This window comes from Dermacentor andersoni, chromosome 7, assembly GCF_023375885.2.
Source record: "Dermacentor andersoni chromosome 7, qqDerAnde1_hic_scaffold, whole genome shotgun sequence".
Taxonomy (NCBI): domain Eukaryota; kingdom Metazoa; phylum Arthropoda; class Arachnida; order Ixodida; family Ixodidae; genus Dermacentor; species Dermacentor andersoni.
The window spans coordinates 137,720,491-137,740,127 of record NC_092820.1 but is presented as its reverse complement, the minus strand read 5'-3'; the positions used below and the strand labels follow the sequence as shown (position 1 = coordinate 137,740,127).

General features: G+C 43.1%; 1 protein-coding gene across 1 annotated transcript in view; it reads right to left on the bottom strand.

Moving 5' to 3' along the window:
• Positions 1-19,637, bottom strand: part of LOC126533770 (retinoblastoma-like protein 1) — a 29,167-nt gene that overhangs the window by 5,000 nt on the left and 4,530 nt on the right. The window contains exons 3-14 of the mRNA XM_050180962.2: positions 17,278-17,415; positions 15,082-15,164; positions 12,935-13,055; positions 12,431-12,529; positions 11,411-11,546; positions 6,896-7,026; positions 6,223-6,399; positions 3,453-3,524; positions 3,314-3,353; positions 2,933-2,967; positions 1,940-1,996; positions 1,439-1,603 (exon numbers count right to left, since the gene is read on the bottom strand). Coding sequence (XP_050036919.1) covers positions 1,439-1,603; positions 1,940-1,996; positions 2,933-2,967; positions 3,314-3,353; positions 3,453-3,524; positions 6,223-6,399; positions 6,896-7,026; positions 11,411-11,546; positions 12,431-12,529; positions 12,935-13,055; positions 15,082-15,164; positions 17,278-17,415 — 1,254 coding nt within the window. The remainder of the gene's footprint in view (positions 1-1,438; positions 1,604-1,939; positions 1,997-2,932; positions 2,968-3,313; positions 3,354-3,452; positions 3,525-6,222; positions 6,400-6,895; positions 7,027-11,410; positions 11,547-12,430; positions 12,530-12,934; positions 13,056-15,081; positions 15,165-17,277; positions 17,416-19,637) is intronic.

Here is a 19,637-nt window from a genome sequence, read left to right as displayed (position 1 = left end):
TACGACACTTAATGGCTAAGCTAACCTCAACTCTAGCTTGAAGCAAGGCAGGGAAGCAACTTTTGCTGTTAAATGGTGGTGCAAGATTCTGCTTCAATCTTTTATGCTCTTATGACCCTTTATAAGTGTTCTTTTTCATATATAATGGCTTTAAATGATGTAGCACTGCCGCCTTGTTAAAAAAGGTGGACATACAAATTTGCTTCTGTTAAACTTGCTTCTGTTAATCCTCCTTGCAATATCCAACATAGAACTCGGTTTTATGGTTACGGCAATATTAGGTTAAAGGAAATAAGCTTGCATTACAACTCTATGTCACTACTTAAAGGGCCCCTCACCAGGTTTGGTCACTTTAAACATATACGAGTAGTCTATACAATGCGCACTGAACATTGCGTCTGTAAAGTATTACACTGCTGCGCACCGTGAAAACAGCTGAAGTTTCAAACCAAATGCCGCACGCCGTTCTTCTCGAGGGAGCCGTGCTCCTAGCTGGAGAGTGGAAGTCAGATGCACAAGTGCGCCTATATAATTTGCATTGCTGAAACGTCACTCACCACGACATACGACGTCGCAGCAGTTATTTGTTTGATCTGTGGCTTCACTAGACAATATATAGTTTATAAAAATAAAAGCTACAAACTGAATGTCTGAGAGTCTTTGTTTGACTCCATGCCGTAACAAGAGTGCCGTACTTCCATTTCGTCTGCTTGTTCCCATGTCGTGTAGTCACACACGCAGAAAACGAAACTATCTGCCATTCTCTACCGGGTTCCAGTGTGCGATCCTGCTCTTTGATCCACTTGTGTCTGCCGAGACACTGACTTACACCGTTGGTCAGCTGCTCTTGTGCACAGCGCACAAAATCGTACGGTGCGCAAAACAAGACAAAGACAACAGCTCATGTCTGAGACGATCACTGGAAGTGAGCAGTGGAGCAAAAATGCAAGAGAAAAAAAAAGAAGAAGAAGGCGGGGCCCACAACGTATGCATCACGCGATCCTCCAGCTCCGGTATGGGAGAATGCAGGGAAGGAATCTCGCTTGCAGGTGCTAGACAGGGGAAAATGGAGAGTGTGTCTATGCTGGCCGTGAAGCTCACCTCCTCAAATCATGGGTTCACGGCAGTCCAAATATCTTTGCCTCTGCTATTGATGAACCAGACTGAAAAATTATTGCAGTAGAACACTCCCCAGAGGGCACGTAACAACTTGTAGTGGATAACTGACATTTTCTATGTGGCCTGGTGAAGAGCCCTTTAAGTACTTCATTGCTGATACACACGATGCAGAAACATTTGAACAGTGGCCACGTGGGTACCCAAGGCAGTTGCAAAGATTGCATAGGGTTAGGTTAGGTTACACACCTGCTGATATGCACATTAAAGCATGGAGAGATGAAAGGACCCACAGCAGCTACCACTGTAAATATATGCTCACCTTGGCTGGGCTTTGGTTGAAGTGGTAAGTGTGGCGCTCGGGTGTCGCAAAGTGGTCAGCCTTCAGTGGCGACACAAAGACCTTTATGTTGGGTGAAACCTGGCGTTTCGGTGAGTTGAGCATGTATTTTGCACGTGGCAGGGGGGTCAGGCAAACAATCTCATTCTGCAACAAATGGTTAGTTCCTTAAAGCTATGTCGATATCAGACAACTCAAGCAGCTCCTCCCCCTCCCCCACCTTTTCACTGTTATTTTGGAAGAGCTGCCATAAGGTGTAGTAATATGAAGCAGTATTATATAAGAGGCTGCAACCCAACTTCAAGCACAAACTTAAATAAGATCTTGCGGTGATAGTCTGCTTGCACCAATATTCTTAGGTCAGCCATAGTACTGACAAGACCTGCAGTTTACTTCAAGATCTTCAGACTAACAAAGTATTGTACAAATAACGAAGTCTTAGTTGGCATACAAATGATCAGTACAAAAATAAAGAAAACTCACCATCTTTGTACCTGAACAGAAGCTCTTGACAAATGTAGTCATCCTGCTTACGTAGACCTGCAAATTATGTGATTTCACTTCTCATCTTCATGACTAGCAACTCTGATATATAAGGATCTAAAATTATAAGCAACCTATTCAAATAAATGCCACATGTTGTTTGCACGAATAACAGGGTTAGGCAATCCCCAGAACTAACGTGATACCACGAGAAAATGAAGTTCTGTGCAAGCTGTTTCACCTTCTGGTAACTGCTTCCTTCCAAAGTGAATATCATTTTGATATTTTTCTTTTCTCTGGTTATGAGTGAATAAAAGGTTCTGTTTATGGATCTGCATCCCAGAATCTGCAGAGTCAAAAACTATGCACATGGATGGAACAGCAACACTAACACTCTTACTAAATGAAGAATATGGTTACATGTTAGCTACCACAAGTGATGTTCTATTGATCTTGTTTCTTCCGTCAAAAAAAGCAAAGCACTGGATGAATGAGTTTTGGCCCCATGGTAAATAAAGCTTCTCAAGTGTGTGATCGCTTCACCAGCTTGAGAGGCAAGAGTCTAAAAAGGAGACAACTGTGGCTGCTTCATGGCAACCAATTTATTCTGCACTTAGAAATTCAAGATACTACACTAATGACAGTTTTGGTGGCACAGGCTGCGACCCTCATTCCAGAGGGTACATTCAATGCAAATGTTTCTTGGAAAAAGTAATCCCACAACTTCCAGATCACCAAAAGAACTTGTTGCACATTGTGAACAAATCACTTCTTGTGGCGCCTGACGACCCTCCATGGCATTTTTCACTTTCGATTCAATTTTCTAGTCTTCATGCACATTCAGGTCAATTAGAACTGCTGCGTATGTCAGTAATTTCATGCGAATATGAAATAAAACCTGCAGTTGTTTTGTACTGAGCCATGCCTAATAAAATGACCAAAACGCTTTCTTACAGGAGCGTAAAAATAAAATAAAATTCAGATGATGCTTACATTATTGTAGAACTTGATGATGTCACCCCGTTCCTCTGAAATAAAAAGAAAAGCCAGTTTCATGCATTGCCGACAGTGAGCGACAAGATGACATCGTGAACTCTGCAACCTTTTTTTACCAGTTTATTTGTAAAAGCAATCAACAGGTGCATCAGCTGTGCCGAGTCGATTGTCACAACTTTTGCTTAGCACTCGCGTCACCATTCTCTGCTACAGTCCATTAGCTAGTCACTGACCCGCTGTAGTGTGAATGCAACAATGAGCCTGCACTTGAGTGCCAAAGACCCCAAGTTCACAACTGCGTAGTGCAATATCTGTTATGTGAGAACACTACAGCTGTGCAATAATGGATGTATTATATAGTGACAAAGCGAACCTCACCATGCCCTGCATTCCGTCCCAGGTAAACGCTGCGGTACACCTGCAGGGTACAGACAAGAAAAAGGAAGAGACATAGTCCACGTCCGAGTGGCACACCAAAAATTATGCGGATGCGCTCATCTGTGAAAGTCTTACTCACGTGGCTTTTCTTGTGAGACTGCTCCCTGTAGCAGTTTAGAATGGTCTCGAAATTGGTGGCAAATTTGGTTACCTAGGAAGCAACAGAAAATGTTAGACTGCCATGCAAAGACTGCTTTTTTATACAATTTTTTCCTTACAAGTTTACTGCATTCCATTGAGCACTTCACGCTGACATCTTCTGTGCTATCAAAAATAACGGCTAGTCAACCTTTTAGGTCCCGGAATCCAATGTGCAACAAATTCAATTTCTGTGTAAGTAAAACTATCACCAGGCTCTCTCTCTCTCCCTATCTCCCCCTCTCACACACAGAAACAAACACTGTTGTCTTGGATGAACAAAGTAACAGATAAATAATATTACTTGTAGCATATCTATGAGCACTCGTAAGGTCATGAGAATATACAGCAAGTGAATAAATAAAGTACAACCACTATATAACCTTTCCTTACACTCGTCACAAAATTATTTTTCTCAGAAATAATTTTTTTCCATGTAGCAAGCTTGTGTAGCACTACTGAACAGCGGCTAACACTAGTAAACATTATTTTACTTTTTTATGCAAATCAAACCAGTGAACACAAGTCCTATCAATGTTTTTAGAGTGAGTTTGGATGGCAGCGACCTCAGCTGTCAGTCGGGCTACTTGCCACGTGAGCTCTTCGAGGAGATGCGCATAGTTGTTGCCAGCAGCTACACCATGGGACGGAGGGTCAGAAGGGTGATATTGTACTGCAATACTACGTGCCACAGTGGTCTCGTCACAAAAGACAACGAGGACATGCCCAGCATGCTGACATTGCACGAGCAGTGAAATTGGCAGAATCAGGCTTCCACCTGATTGAGCGGGCCCAGCTAGAAATATAATTTGTGGACACCAGACACCAGCATGTCTGGTTTTTCTTCACCCACAAATTGGTGACCCGGACTTTGGAATATCTGAGGATTCCACGGGAATCTGGTGGTAGGCTTTCACCAGGTTGACCTTGGTAAAAATGGTGCATCTGTGCAGTGCCGACGTTAAGTCCTGAATGTGAGGCATTGGGTACCGGTCTGGGACAGTGGTCTTGTTGAGAGCACAGTAATCACTGTAGGGGCACCAGTCACCGGTCTTCTGGGGCACCATATAGAGTGGCGAGGCCCAAGGCCTGGAGGAGGAGCGAATGAAGCCAAGGTCAAGCATGCATTCAAACTCCTCTTTGGCAACAGCTAGACGATCTGGCGCGAGGCAACAAGCCTGAGCAAACAGGGGAGGGCCAGTCATGACGATATGACGTGTCACACTGCGAGCGACCGAGGACTGAAAGGAGGGGGGGTCAGAAGACGTCTGGAAACTCGACAAGGACGGCTGACCAAGTGTCGGGAACGACCTTGTGTGCCTGGAGAATCCGGGGCAGTAGAGCGTGACAGGAAATGCCTTGAACCGGAGGAGGAGAACAGCGTCCAGACTGACCAGGGCTGGGGCGGCGAGGTCATTAAAAAGAATGCGGCCAGCGTGTTTTTGGATGGCAGCGACCTCAGCTGTCAGTCGGGCTACTTGCCACGTGAGCTCTTCGAGGAGATGCGCATAGTTGTCGCCAGCGGCTACACCGTGGGACGGAGGGTCAGAAGGGTGATGAACTGTGGCCACGGAGGGAAAACCGACAGTATAGCCCATTGCTAAACACAGCAAGCCAACTAAGGCAGTAACAGTCACTCCAGTAATCCTCTGGAAAGCTTAAAGGCACATAACCCCTGCTAATGTGCTCGTTGCGAGAGACGTTACTGAAAATGTTTCACCATGCTTTTACAGAGCTCGATTCTCAGCCTTTGGCACCGCAGACAGTCTACAACACACTTATGGGCATAAAAGGCCAGATAAGAACAATAACCAAGCCACATAAAACTGTCAATTCTCTTGCATATACATCTGTGAGTCTCAGCGATAGCTCCCGGTACTTCACGTGACCTATAGCACTAGGTCTTGCTCAATTCACATAATGAATAATCAGCTACTATTTCTGCAATATACATCCTGCTTTAGCAGCATGTGCACGAGAATTCAGTACTTACACTTTGCACTCCAAGCTTTCTCAGAAAACCATGCAAATTCTTTACAACATATGGGCATAATTAACAATCTTGATCCTCATATCTCCACCTGTTGTTCACAGTAGGCCCCCACACAGAAGCAAATAAACAGGCTAACAGATGGACGAATTGACAGATAAAAACTTCATTTAACTATTCCAGATTACAGGGACATAAACGAAAAGCCCTTTACAGCCTTGACAAATGCCCCCTACAAGAAACTCGACTTTGTGCAAGTGCACCTACATATACAATAGAACTTCGTTCATATGTTTTAGAAAAAAATTTAAGAAAAGAACTTACTAACTGGGAAACATATGCTCCGAAGTGATTAAAAAAATTGGCAGATTCAACTGTAGTTGACACCTATGTAATGAGAAGCGTTGCGCAAATTGTTGTATGCCGACACACATCGAGTTGGTGAGGCCTGAGCATCCCGAGACGCACATTGTTGTTTTTACAGCGTTTGCAAAACAAAATCGAGTCGGTGGGCTTTGCCAGAATACGATGCCGCCACAGCGAGACATAACACTCTTGGCTAACAGAATCACATTTAATTACGTGGTTTTTAGGAAGGATTTAAGCGAAAAGGCATCTGATACGAGAGCAGCTGTGTGCCATAACAGTGCCTCATAATAACGAGGCATTGCAATTCCAATTGAAGGCTTTTCGAAGGTAGCATGAAAGCACACAGCCTCACCTTGGCACCGACATACAGCGCGCACAAGAGAAGTTGATCCAGGTGCCGGTCCCTCATCAGGTCGATGTGTGCCACGAGGGAGTGCTCAAAGCAGGTCCAGATCTTGTGCTGGATGTCCTTCTGAATGCCCAGTCTCTCGCACATGTCCAAGAAGCGCACGGCCGCCAAGTGGTACACCTGTTTGAGATTGTAGTAGGCACCGTGTGTTACAAAGCGCAGTCAATACAAGAAGAGCTTGACAAAAATGCAACTTCCTTTCAAACGATGAAATGTACCATACTTGCACAAATATAAGTTTCTTCTTCTTTCTTTTTCAGAACTTCCAACCTGAGGAAAGCCCCTTGCATTATGTTCGAGACCATGGTCTAACTGTAAGATCATTTTCCCCTCTAATTTACACTTAGACATAGGGTGATGATTAAAAGAAATTTAAATGTTGGGGTTTTGCTTGCCAGAACTACAATATGATTATGAGGCATGCCGTAGTGGAGGACTCCAGATTAATTTTTAGCACCTTGGGGTCCTTTAACGTGTGCAATGCAAAAGTGAAAACATGCAAACAAGGTGAACTGAGAATACTCAGATGGGACTGGACCCACTGCAAGTTTGGAGAGAGCAAAATTCCGGCCGATCGTAGCTTAGCATTTACCAAAAACACTTCAACCATCCACACCTTTCGGAAAAAAAGTGCCAGGGAGTCGCAACGTGGAGGTTTGTTATCTTTGGTTGCCTCGGGCGATGATGGTGCAGGGCTGGCAGTAACGCATGCTGCACTTTCACTGTGACAGCTACCGGCAGAGCTCCCTTGGAGAGATAGAAAATAAGGAAATGAGACATTACACTTAGTAATATAGTAATAAACACATGATGCTGGTGAAGCCAGCAGGAAAAGCTGTCAGATGGACAGCTTGACAAAGTTACTGGACCCCACACGGCAGCTTTGCAGCATTCACAAACCCAGGCTACATAAAATTCACAAATTGCAAAAAATTATACTCAGATGTTATAGAGTTTCTGGCACAAGCACTGCTTGTAGAATACATGCAGATGCAACAATCTAGGCGCACACAAACTGACACAAAAAGAAGTACTCTTAAGGGGGAAAAAAAAAAGAAAGACTATTTTTTATAAAGCCCTCAATGACAAGGTCTTGAAAGACAGGCATGTTGAGCACAAAATGTGCAAACACAGAGAAGAGACAAATAAGACAACATGGCACTTTGCCACGTGAGATCAAAACCGCCTAGGCCAAATTCAAGTCCATTTAAGTCATGAACAAGGAAATGATAAATTCAAGCTTCACTTAAAAGTCAGGACATAGAGAAATAATGACATGGCTCATTAGAACCAATGTTTACCAAGTTCAATGCTGTGGTCATTCAGCATGTTTAGCAGCCTTGGCAGCTACATTCTAACATCTGTAAGCCATAAATAGTTCTATGCTGGCGCTGTCCAGTTAGTGCTAATGGCTCCTTAAAAAGTATGGTCGCGTTCCAGCACAGCTATGGAGTCGTGAGAGAGAGAGGCAATTGAACAAATACAGAGAGGTTGCCCTGAGGTAACTTCCTCTCACCTCCTACTTTCCTCAGAGGGAAGATGAGAAAAGGAGGAGGGTATGAGGAGTGGTGATGAGGATAGGTACTAGTGTGCGATTACGCGAGTATGCACACACATGTCGACGAAGCACACATCTGAACCTGCAACTGAATCAGTACCAATATGGGAAAAACTTGAATCCCCATGACAATGGCACCAAGCTGCAAAGGGAGCCAGTGCCAAGTTGAATCTCTAAACCCCAACAATTTCCTTTTTTTATTTCTTTTCACCGGTAATTATTTTTGCAGGCTCGCCTTGTAAGCTCTGTGCCACTTTTCAGTGTGCCGCCCGACTTACTCTTTCATTAACATTTTCTCCACAGAACACCTCCTATCGCCTGTTGGCCTCCTAATTAGCTCACATGCCAGAGCGAGTGCCCCGGAAAGGTACCAGCACAAGTTTCAATCCCTGAACCACATTAAATGTTTTTCTAATCTGCAAAGCTTTTTTTGTCAAGAACCAGTGTGGGCTACCTTTGTCACTTAATTGTTTTTAAGTGCTCTTCTCAACTAGCCCGCAATATAGCCACGTTTGCACATCTGACCTACAACCATTTTCAGCGTGGTGGAAGGATGAGTCACTGAAGTTTTTCTATTGCTTTATAAATTCATTACAGTATCTCTCCAATAACTTTGCCAACCATTCTTTCACTCCAAGTCACCATGCCCTAAATATCACACCTTTCTACGCAGGTACAGACACACTTAAATACAGTTTTATTCCATGCGCAATCGATCACTGTAATTCACTGCCCGATACAACTCGGCCATTTTCATTGTCCGAGTTCCTGAATGCTCTAGCATAGTATAGCAAATGCATAACTAAGCATCTTACCCATATGACATTGTCCTCGTCCAAGTTTGTTTCGTTGTCCTGAAGTCTAATTTTGTAATAATTTTGTACACAGTGTGGTTACTTTCACATCATTAGGATTCACATTGTGTGTGTGTGTTTTTATATTTCTTATCCAATTCCACTAAAGGCCAAAGGGCTGAAGTATGCATAAATAAATAAATAAATAAAGTCTTGTCTGGCTGGTGGCACACGCTACCGGCCAAGCCTGAGATAACTCAAGAGCATGAAACATACGTAGACCTGTGGTGCCATCTGCTCAGAAGTTCGTTACACTGCTGTTTGATGCTAAGTTTCGTTTTTATGCGACAGTTGGCGTGACAAAGCTTATCAAGTGTCGACGTTGCTCGCATATCTTGTATCCCCGCACATTTTATAAATGATGCATAAATTCAAGAGCTTCTTATGAACTATCATTCAGAAGGCTTCAATGAAGTTTGTGAGGCATTTCCAAGGGGCAATGACAGCTGCAAAGATGCCATGTTTCCAGAGGAACACTAATTATCCTAATAAAGTCATTAAATAACATAAGTCTTAACTTTTGTTTGATTTTTAAGATTGAAAATTTTGTAGCATGTTCAGCAATGTATCACCAATAAGTATCATTTGAATTTAATACCTGCGAATGAGTTGCTTAGATGCAAATTTAATTTGTTGCACTTTGGAGGAACATATGGCACCCAGAGGTTTAATGCTACACTGAGGTGGAAACCAACTTTCTCGTTCATGAAACTTATTCAGCCTTGCAGATATCTGCAGATATCGGCCTACTCAAATTGTGGCATACCTTCATCGATTTCTCTCATACGTCCTGGCAGGCTGCAACTGCACCATGCTTTCTTCACGTATAAAGTTCACTGAGCATGTCATGTTAATGGTTTCGTTACGTTTTATTTCTAATTTGATGGCAACAGAAGGTTTACCTGCAGCACTAACAAGTACTGTGATCACGCTTCGATGTTATAAGGACCCATGGCTACAGGCTGCGTAAAACTGACAGAGACATGACGGACAGAGAAAACAACCCTCTATATTTTTGAAAAGCAGACTCAGATGTTTCATTTTAAACCATCCCTGACAAGTGGCCAATGACATATTCAAATACGACTCAAAAGGACTTTCTGAGGGCCTAGTTGGTGCATATATGACACGATTTAAGAGCAAAAAAAGAAAAAAGACGCGGCACGAAAGAAAAGGGTAGGCACAGGATGAGCACCTTTATTGACACAAAACACAGTTGACAGTAGCGCTTGTGTCTCCCCTTTTCTTTTGTGCTATGTATATACAGTGAAACCTCATTAAACCATAGTTGGCCGGAGCTTGGAAAAAGTATGTACTAAACGGTAGTACTGCTTAACCGAGATAGTATGAGATCGCCCACTTACCTGTCAAAAATGGAACTCGGGAAAGAGTGTGATGAAAGGGGAAAAAACATGCAGTATTTATTTACTTTATGCGACAAACATGCTATTTCCGTTTGATGCCGCCGTGGCCTAGCAGCGACGACAGCGGCCTCAAACTTGCTGAAGCTGTGAGCCAGCGTTTCAGCCAGCCCCGTTTTCTCAGCAAACACTCGCATGGCAGATTCCTCGTTGGCGTTGCATATTCGCCATGCACAGGCGTGGTAGCGTTGCCGAAGTGACGGAGCACCTTTTAATTGCGTGGTGCTGTTCTCGTCATGACGACTGCATTCATGAGGCTGAAGTAATACGCAGCTTCTGCCACTTTCGCGCCTGAATCGCCCGTGCTGTCGCTTTCCGTGTCGTCCTTATCACATTCGCTAGGTGACACTTCGGCCACAACAGAGGCAACGATGGTGAAAAGTCTCTCGTAGCCGACATCTCTTCGCGGTCACAGCAGCACTGCCAAGCAACTTCTTCGCATTCCAATTGCCACACACCGTAGTCAACAGTAGACCCACGTCGCATGCCAGCGCCGTCATTTCGCATCACATTCGACAACACGAACAATGTCTAATTTTTCTTCTATGCTAAGCACCTGGCGTCTTTTTATCACAGTTTAGGCATGACGCGAGTTCTCGCTTGCACGACGCCACAACGCCACAATTCCATAGAATAAAGAACCCACTAGCCGCATTTACATGAATGCGACAGCAGCGCATCGCATTTCCAAGCGCATTTAAGAAAGGCGATGCGACGCCGTTTACATGTAGCGCATTAACTCTCGCGAGAACGCCGTGCCACACGGGTGAGTCGACTCGCGCCCGTAAATCTACCCTCGCCTGACGCATTAATGCAATGCGCCTTCCTAGCGCATTACCGCTGTTTACATGAATGTGATGCGCTATAAATGCGATGTGATGCGCCACTGTCACATTCATGTAAATGCGGCTACTGACAACGCTCTCTGGCACGGCGCCCAAATGATCTTGATGTTGATGTGGCTTCACGTGCAAATTCACAGGGCGCTTGGAGGCCGTTGTGCTGATCTCTGAGGCTTGTTGTTCTGCCAGACCGCCCGATGGAGACGACGCACCGCCGTGTTTGCATGATGAAAAGTGGAAACACTACATGTTAACCGATACGTACGCAATAAGCTGGTACGGTTTATGCGGGTACAAAACACATTATGTTCAATGGCCGCTGAGTCGGGGATTTGACATTATACTACCTTTAAAACGAAACTACTGTTTAAGCGGATACGGTTTAACGAGGTTCTACTGTATATTTTTCTGTGCTCATAAATCATGTGATTTTCAAATATGTTTGTGGAGACTTACCAGTTTCGTTCAAACTGAACTGCCTCTCGTCACTTCCTGAACTGCTTGGCGAAAGGTGTGCCCCAGGAGAGAGAGTTCCATTGTGGCCATTCTTGTCAGATTCTTGGAACATTTCAATTCGCCACTGAGGAAACACCTAACCAAGCAATCCAAACGAGACAGAAGTTCAAACGAAGGTTCAAACTTCAAATGATGTGGATTAGTTGAACACGGAATGTCGCTTTAAGCCAACGCTTCGGCAGGGGGACTTGTCTTGGTCAGGGCAGCAGCAGCTGTTTTCCATGGCAGCAGATTTATACACACGTAACTCACTCTCCCCCACCCTCAATGGGTGGGGAGGAGGAGAATGGGCAAGGGCATGGCTAAGAAATGCTGCCAAGAAAAGCAGTTGCCGCCCTGACAAAGAAAAGTGTCTCCTTGACGAAAAGGTTGGCTTAAAGTGCGATTCCGTGATCGATTACTCGACATCTTCTAAATAAGCAATGCAACTTTAGTAGTGTGATAAGTAACCACTTCAGGAAAGGGAGAATGCAACACTGTGAAACCGAACTTTGTGCCAGCTCACAGAAGATGAAATAACAGAGCTCAAAACAAGACCTTTTTCTGTGTGACAAGAGCAATATAATTTTTTTTTCCATAACAGGAAACCCAATTTTCCACTATGGCAAAAACAAATTTGTTATTTGCTTATACAAAAAAATTAGGTAACCCAGCTCAATGCAGATCTCTCTGTCATAAGGCAAGCGTAACACAATATGACAACAGTAATGGCAACAGTAAGATGCCCATTAAGGACAGCTGCTTTTCAATGTGGTAAAACAAATTTTGTCTGTAAACTCATGACAAAATGACACAAATGTGGTTCTGACTAAGCGAGGGACAGTAGTCATTGCAATCTATCAACAATAGCGTGACCTTTAACTAGACATCAACGATGGGTGCTCTTTAATGAGGCAAAACCAAAGTTACTCTTAGATCGCAGTGAAATGATGTCAAGAAGGCAAGCACAGACAGACGCACCTCTTTGCACTGGGGCACCATCTGATGGGAGCGGCTCATCACATCCCACAGCGGAGAGTCATCTTTCCAAGCGAGAGACTCCAGAATCTGCTCCTCAATCTGCACAGAAAACTTGCTGTTAGCACCCAGGAGAAAAAAATTATTCGAAGATGTATGCCAAACTGAACGACTGATACATCAAAAACAGCAAAGCCGTATAAGCAAGTTCTTACACCCTTCAGAAGTAGTGGGGTCTATTTACTGGTTGTGCCACCTTGCTTTTGTGTGTGTGATCAGACATATGACATACAAGAGGCTTCTGACAAAGCGACATAAATAAATACAAACACTAAGTATAATTTGCTGTCGCAAGTAACATTTTATGTGATTACACGTCTCAGAAGCACAATGATACACAAGAGACTTCAGACAAGAAGCCTCACTAGCCAGTGTAAACACCAACTGCTATCCTGCTATCAGAAGCAATAGAATAGTTCAATGTGTGCCGTCAAAGATTATCCTCACTTGATTGAGGTGCTTGATGACTTCTCGCCACAAGCCTTTCTCGGCACGGATCAAAGGCTCAGTGATCTTGTAGAAATTGTAAGGCTTCAGACAGAACACCTCCAAGATCCAGGGAAATTCTCTGCAAATCCAAACGAATTCACACATTGCAACAGCAGTGGGCAGCATAGACAGTGCACTTGCAGAAAAGTGGTTTTTAAAAAAAGGCACTGCATCAGACCACTTCGATGCCAAGGTCACAGATTTGGCGCACACTATTTACTGTACCAAACCTTTACGACCAGTATATGCTTTTTTGCTGCAAGCACTGAAGCACGCTGTGAATTCGACCATAGATAAATAGCTTAGCAAATAACAAACTGGCAAAACAGAAGCCACAGTTAATAGCAAGAAGGAGAAAGCAATTCTTGTACACATTGCATACATACATTTCCTGCAAGGGGCGGGAACGTCTCCAATGGCACTCAGTACGAGATTACGTTTAAGACATGATGCGCGCAATGCACAGAGCAAAAATGACTTGATTCATGAGGAAGTTTAAAGATTGCACGCACGCACGCACGCGAGCACACACGCACACACACACACACACACACAAACAGTGCAGGACACCACTGCTCAGATATTCCAATTTGAGAGAAAACCATTCAGGAGAACAATCTTCCCTAGAGACATACACATGAATGTGACAGGGGATACAAGATTTGCGTTCAAAGCCAGCAATTTTCCCTAGTTTCTGCCGTAAATAAGTTTCAGAAGGGGGATTCTTCAATGTAACAGCTCTATAGCAAATAGCAATGAGTCACTTTCTGGCGTACGTGTTGACAGAAATTGCAGTTTGAACACAGACCAAGCGCTCCCTTTCATATTAGCACAGCGTGTACAATCGAGGTCAAGGAGGAGCTAGAACCTCTGCTGTCATGTTCTTTCCTACTCCTATAGTCTTGCGGTTTCTGCTGCATGTTATACAAGTCTATGTTTGCAATTTAGTATGCTGCTTACCGCATACAATTCCCTTCTGTTTCTCGCAATATCTTTTCAATATGGTCGGTACAAGCAACAGTTGCACGTGCCTCTTGACCACAACTTTGCAACTCTACTTGTTGCTGCATTTATACGACATTACTGTAGTTTTTCATGGCTAAATAGAAGCAAATTTCAGATGAGGCAATTGAATATATCACTGAAAAGACAGGCAAGCTAGGCTGTTACATACATACCGCAATGTCAAGAGTCATCGTCCACTGCTGCTGTGGAAGCCACACATTGCTATGACTTTGCAGTGCACGTTACATTCAGCTTGTAGTAGCTGCGAGTTGCTTGTAGTTGCTGACTCGTTCACAAGTTTCGTTTTTGAATTTACTTTTGTTGTTTCCCAGTGTTAACCAGTTTTGTGTACTTAGTTCTAAGCATGGCGGTTCATTCTGAGAAGTGGTAGTCAGAATGCATAGTTTTGTACTAGTATATTAAAAACTAAGCTTCGACATATCCATCTACAGGCTTGCAGCAACCTGTACTGCACTCGCTGTATTTTCGAAAGGCCTTCCTAATACACAGCAGAGCAAAACAGTGTGAAAGAGAGGGCACCAGCAAACAGTTCCACTACTCTTCAGTTGAGAGTAGAGCACATCCTTGCGCATGTGTTTTCGGTATGAATAACATCTCATTTTGCCCTGTTACACCTTCCCTTCACATAAACCAACCAGCCTTGCAAAGAGTCCTTTCAACCATGTGAAAGACTGGTATGATATCCTGTGACAGATATCGGGGAGAAATACTTCACAAGTAGCGGTAGTCTCAGTATTCCTGCTATGACCACATGCGCATCCGTTTCGAAATTGGAACTTGTCTACTAAATTTATTATCTGAAATGTCAGTGAATTTCAACTTGCTAAACAGTCACTAAGTGACCATTATACAATTTGTAATGCTTTAAAAAAGAACTACGAGTCAGGAAAAAAATAACCTCTACTCTGCCGGATCATTTCTCAAAAGTATGCAAGCCCAAGTATGCCCATAGCAAATACCATTTTTCAATCCACAAACACTTCCCTCATACTGAAATTCTAATCATCATAACAGCATCACCAAGCACATCAACCACGTCACTACTATTCTGCAAAGATACAAGAAAAGGAAATAATTACCGTTGTGAGTTGTAGCAGAACATTACAATCTCTAGGCAGCACGCAAACAGTGACCTCTGGAAAGCACTGTTGCTGAGGTAAACCTTCAATGCAAGCGAGATAACATACATGTCAGTTTTATTCATTTTTATCTTGCTAAAAATGCAATATACATTCCTGGTATATTCCTTAGAAAAAAGAAATGGTGCGAAATATGCAGCTCAAAAAAAAATTATGCACTTTTAAACTTCTTTTTTTTCAAAATTTGTTATGATGGTTAAGGGGTTATCAGTCACCACTATCAGTCATATATATAATGAAATGGGGCTGCCAGTGCACTTAATCCATACTTTCTAAGTTTGAGTGTACATGTACATCCTGTTCGCTATCTGTGCCGTGTTTTTGTTGCCTGCCCAAGTTCTCCCTCACTGCACTATCACGGGAAAATGAAATGCAAGAAAATCTGGGCCAACTAGTGGGCATTATTTCGTTTCGGCTTTCAAGTCTTCTGCATGATGTCAGCATGATTTCAGCTAGTACGCACAGTTTGAGGCTCATGCCACCACTGGTGGTGACAGAAAAGTAGTGGTACAAAATTCCACTCTTTTGTTACTATTCGTAAGTGGTATTCTACTTTACAACTTAACGTTTATATTTTGCTCGTCCATGATAGCACATTTGGGCCTATACAAGCTTCACTGCTTGTATATTGCAATTGTTTTGCATTGCTTTTTCCACTTCTTTCCTTTCTAACACCCAGTCGTGTTGTAACATACCTGTACCAAGATGTCAAATAAGACCACAATTGAGATCAAATTAACAGCACAACACAAGACACAAGAGTTAAACAGAATTACTTGGGCTCACAATGCTTAATGCAATAATTTGTAGTGTACATCGCATACAGCTTTTGGTCACCCACCAGACAATTTTACCAATTTTGTTAGTACCACCAGGATTGAATTAATGGAAATCGACTGTATATGGTGCACATCACAAAACTGGTGAGTGTCATCATCATCATCATCAGCCTATTTTATGTTCGCTGCAGGACAGAGACCTCTCCTTGCGATCTCCAATTACCCCTGTCCTGCGCCAACCAATTCCAACAAGCACCCACAAATTTCCTAATTTCGTCGCACCACATAGTCTTCTGCCATCCTCTACTGCTCTTCTCTTGGTACCCATTCTGTCACCCTAATAGTCCAACGGTTATCTAATCTGCGCATTACATGACCTGCCCAGTGCCATTTTTTTCTCTTAATGTCAATTAGAATATCGGCAATACCCATTTGATCTCTGAACCAAACCGCTCTCTTTCTGTCTCTTAACGTTATGCCAAGCACTTTTCGTTCCGTCACTCTTTGCGCGGTCCTTCTCTTGTTCTCAAGCTTCTTTGTCAGTCTCCAAGTCTCTGCCCCATATGTCAGCAATGGTCTGAATGCATGTCCACCATCTCGAATAACTACCAACATGGCAAAGCAGGCAAGAACTATGAAGTTTGTCTGTACCAAGGTATGGCCTGAAGGCATTACTGCAGGGAGGATGCATTGGTTACATGAATGATGGTCATGTCATGAAAGGAACTAAACAAACAGTAGATGTAAGCGTGACATGCTAAATGTCCATAAAAACGATATTCACAAATATGTGTACTTGTCATACGACAAGCGAAAAACAGGAAAAACAAACCCATATATATTGGTTATATAGTGATGCTGCTAACGTCAACATCACTAGTGGTCAAAACAACCATAAAAGCACAAATATGAAGCTTCCCATGACTACAAAATCAAACATCATTGACAAATGTACACGCTCATGAATGAAAAGGAAGAATACTGCAACGAACACGCTTAATCCTTCGTAAGGCACTTTCCACAGCATACAATATATTCAAAGGATCGCGGACTTCTTTCAGTAGCAATATTCGACTGAACATATATAAAATGAAACATATATATAATCAGACATGTTAATTCAGCTCTTGTATGTTCACACAATCTTCCCGTAGTCTCTTCTATTTTACATGTATTGCAGTTGTTTAGTATACACATTTCCGTAAGTGGCTCTATGACTAAGTGACAAGGACCGGTAGCAGTGAAAGAGCAAAAAAAAAAATATGCACAATCATTATCCCACATGATTCCCCAAACAGGCATTACAACCCAAAAAGCAAAAGCGCTATTTGGGGCCAACAAACAGGGGTGCACTAACCGAGAGGTCAGTGTGTGGCTTTTGCTGCTTCATTTCAAGGACTATGCTCTCCAGAGCCTTGTAGAACAACATCTCGCCCATCTGAAGCTGTCTGCGAGCAAGGTTGGCATCCGCTCTGCCTTGCTGCTCAAGCAAGTTCTGGAAGGAAAGGGTGCAGTTGCTGTAGGGAACATGCACAAGGTGCAGTTGTCACAAATCTAGCGCAGCCAAGCCCAGCTATAACTAACGCCTTCATTGCATGAAACGCCTTCGCTACACACCAGAACTACGTTGTAACTGGACTTTCCCTCCAAACTACCGATAAAGAACACAGCGAGGCACGGAACAGATGCTGTGTTCCCAAATTTCATGTGTGCTGCGGGGCACTGGCAAAAAATTGGTGACTGAGGTGTGTTGACCCAATAACGGCGCTCTCGAGTCTGACAAGCTGTGTGCTTCGCTTTAGGTCAAGCCCCCTCGTATGTACGAGATGCTTGAATGAGGACGCACAGCCGCGACTGTGTGTGCGACATCATGAATGCAGCAGCGCATGCACATAGAGAGAAGACAATGTAAGTGATTAGGGCTGGCACGAATTAAAGGTTTAGCTGAATTATTCGGTACATTTTAATCTATTAACTAACGGATTTATAGATTTACATACCTAAGCAAAAAAAAATCAACGCCAGTGATTTGTTACGATAAATACACTTTGAAGAAAGACAGAAACTGCAATATTTGACCGTTTCATGGAAAAATTCAAGTGTACTGCGCATTGTGCAAGTTAATCTGGAGTTCCTCGCTATGCCGTGCCTCATAACTATATCATGGTTTTGGCATGTAATAGCCCAAAATGTAATTTTTAGTTTTTAATCGACAGCTGCCTTTACCATTAATTGAACAATACATTGCGTAAATGGCCATTCAAGCATGTCCAACTCAATCCAACGCACCGAAGGAAGGTAAGAGGCCTCTTTTTACCTCCACTTCTTCTGGCTAAGAAAACACGTGTGCTAGAGCACACAAAGAGGAATTAAAGAAAACTAAATATTTCAAAAGACTTTGCTGTAAGTGCAATGCACACGCGCAGCTGGAACTCACTTTCAATTCCTTGCAGTCAATGCCTGCCCTTGCCCGACTTTCGTCATAAGAGCTTAACCGATTAATCGCGATAAAAAAAAAAATAGTTGCAATTAAAGTTTTAATAGATTGATTGAAAGGTTACTTAATCAATCGCCCAGTCCTTAAGTAAACAAGTAAATAAACAAACGAGAACAAAAACTCGGACACGACACTGTACTGATTGGCCGTTTCGCATAGCTCACACTGTAGAGGCCCCAAGCACCTTTCTCCCCTCCCTTGGCTTGCTGAGATGCTTTGAGCTGCTTTGCTGATGCATTGAGCATTGAGATTCCAGTCGTTGCAACAGAACTGAGCAGGGTACCTGGTCGTTAGAAGTGGACAGCTCTCCCACAGATTCCTTGAAAAGCATTTCGGGTGTATAGAAGCTGATCTTCGTTGCCAAAAGTTTGTTCTAAATGGGAGCATTAAATGTGGGCTCGACTACACAGTCAGAACTCATAAAATGGATGTAATGAATTACCAAATACAACAAAGTGAAGTTAAAGTGCGGTCGGCCATGCTTGATTTCGAGAAGTGTTCTACTGCTGTAGCAAAACCAAAAATTCAAGGTCCGAGACAATATCAGTAACTGCAAATCAAATATTAATTCACCCGGCAGCTCAAAGTAGTATGTATTCTGGTAGCAAAAAAATGTCAAATACTTGGCAAGAGAAACTCAAAACAGCACATTCCGGATGTACATGCACGTTTTCACCAATTGCTTGGCTTGGCTCGCTTCACAGCCAGCAAGTGAATATGGTCAATTCTTTGTGATCTCACCAATCGCATCGTTGTTTATTCACGGTGCAAAGCACTAATTTAGTAATGCAAAGTGGTGTAATTCAGTGCTGATTACATGGCCAACTACATGGCAAGCCGCTGCCGGATCATCAAAATAGAAAGGAGCCTCTTTGGTGGTCTGTCAGAGGCCCAATCGCATTTTTCTTTGTTTGCAGATATTGGTGTGGATGCTTGAGGCAAATGTCAAATCTAACAAAGGCATTTTCATGTCGGATCTGACTTCACCATGGCCAGGTTTGATTGTAATATGCATGTAAAAAAAGTTGCATGGCTTCTCTGGCATCAGGTTTAACCTAACAAAGGCCATAGGGAAACCTATAAACCTTCATTTCATGTGGAAGCTATATAAATAATGTGGACACAAAAATGCACCACACTGCATGCTTTGTAGTGAAGTTTCGTTTGGTTTCCCTCTAGAAATAGTGCGTACCCATTATGGGGTATTGGCGAACAACAGT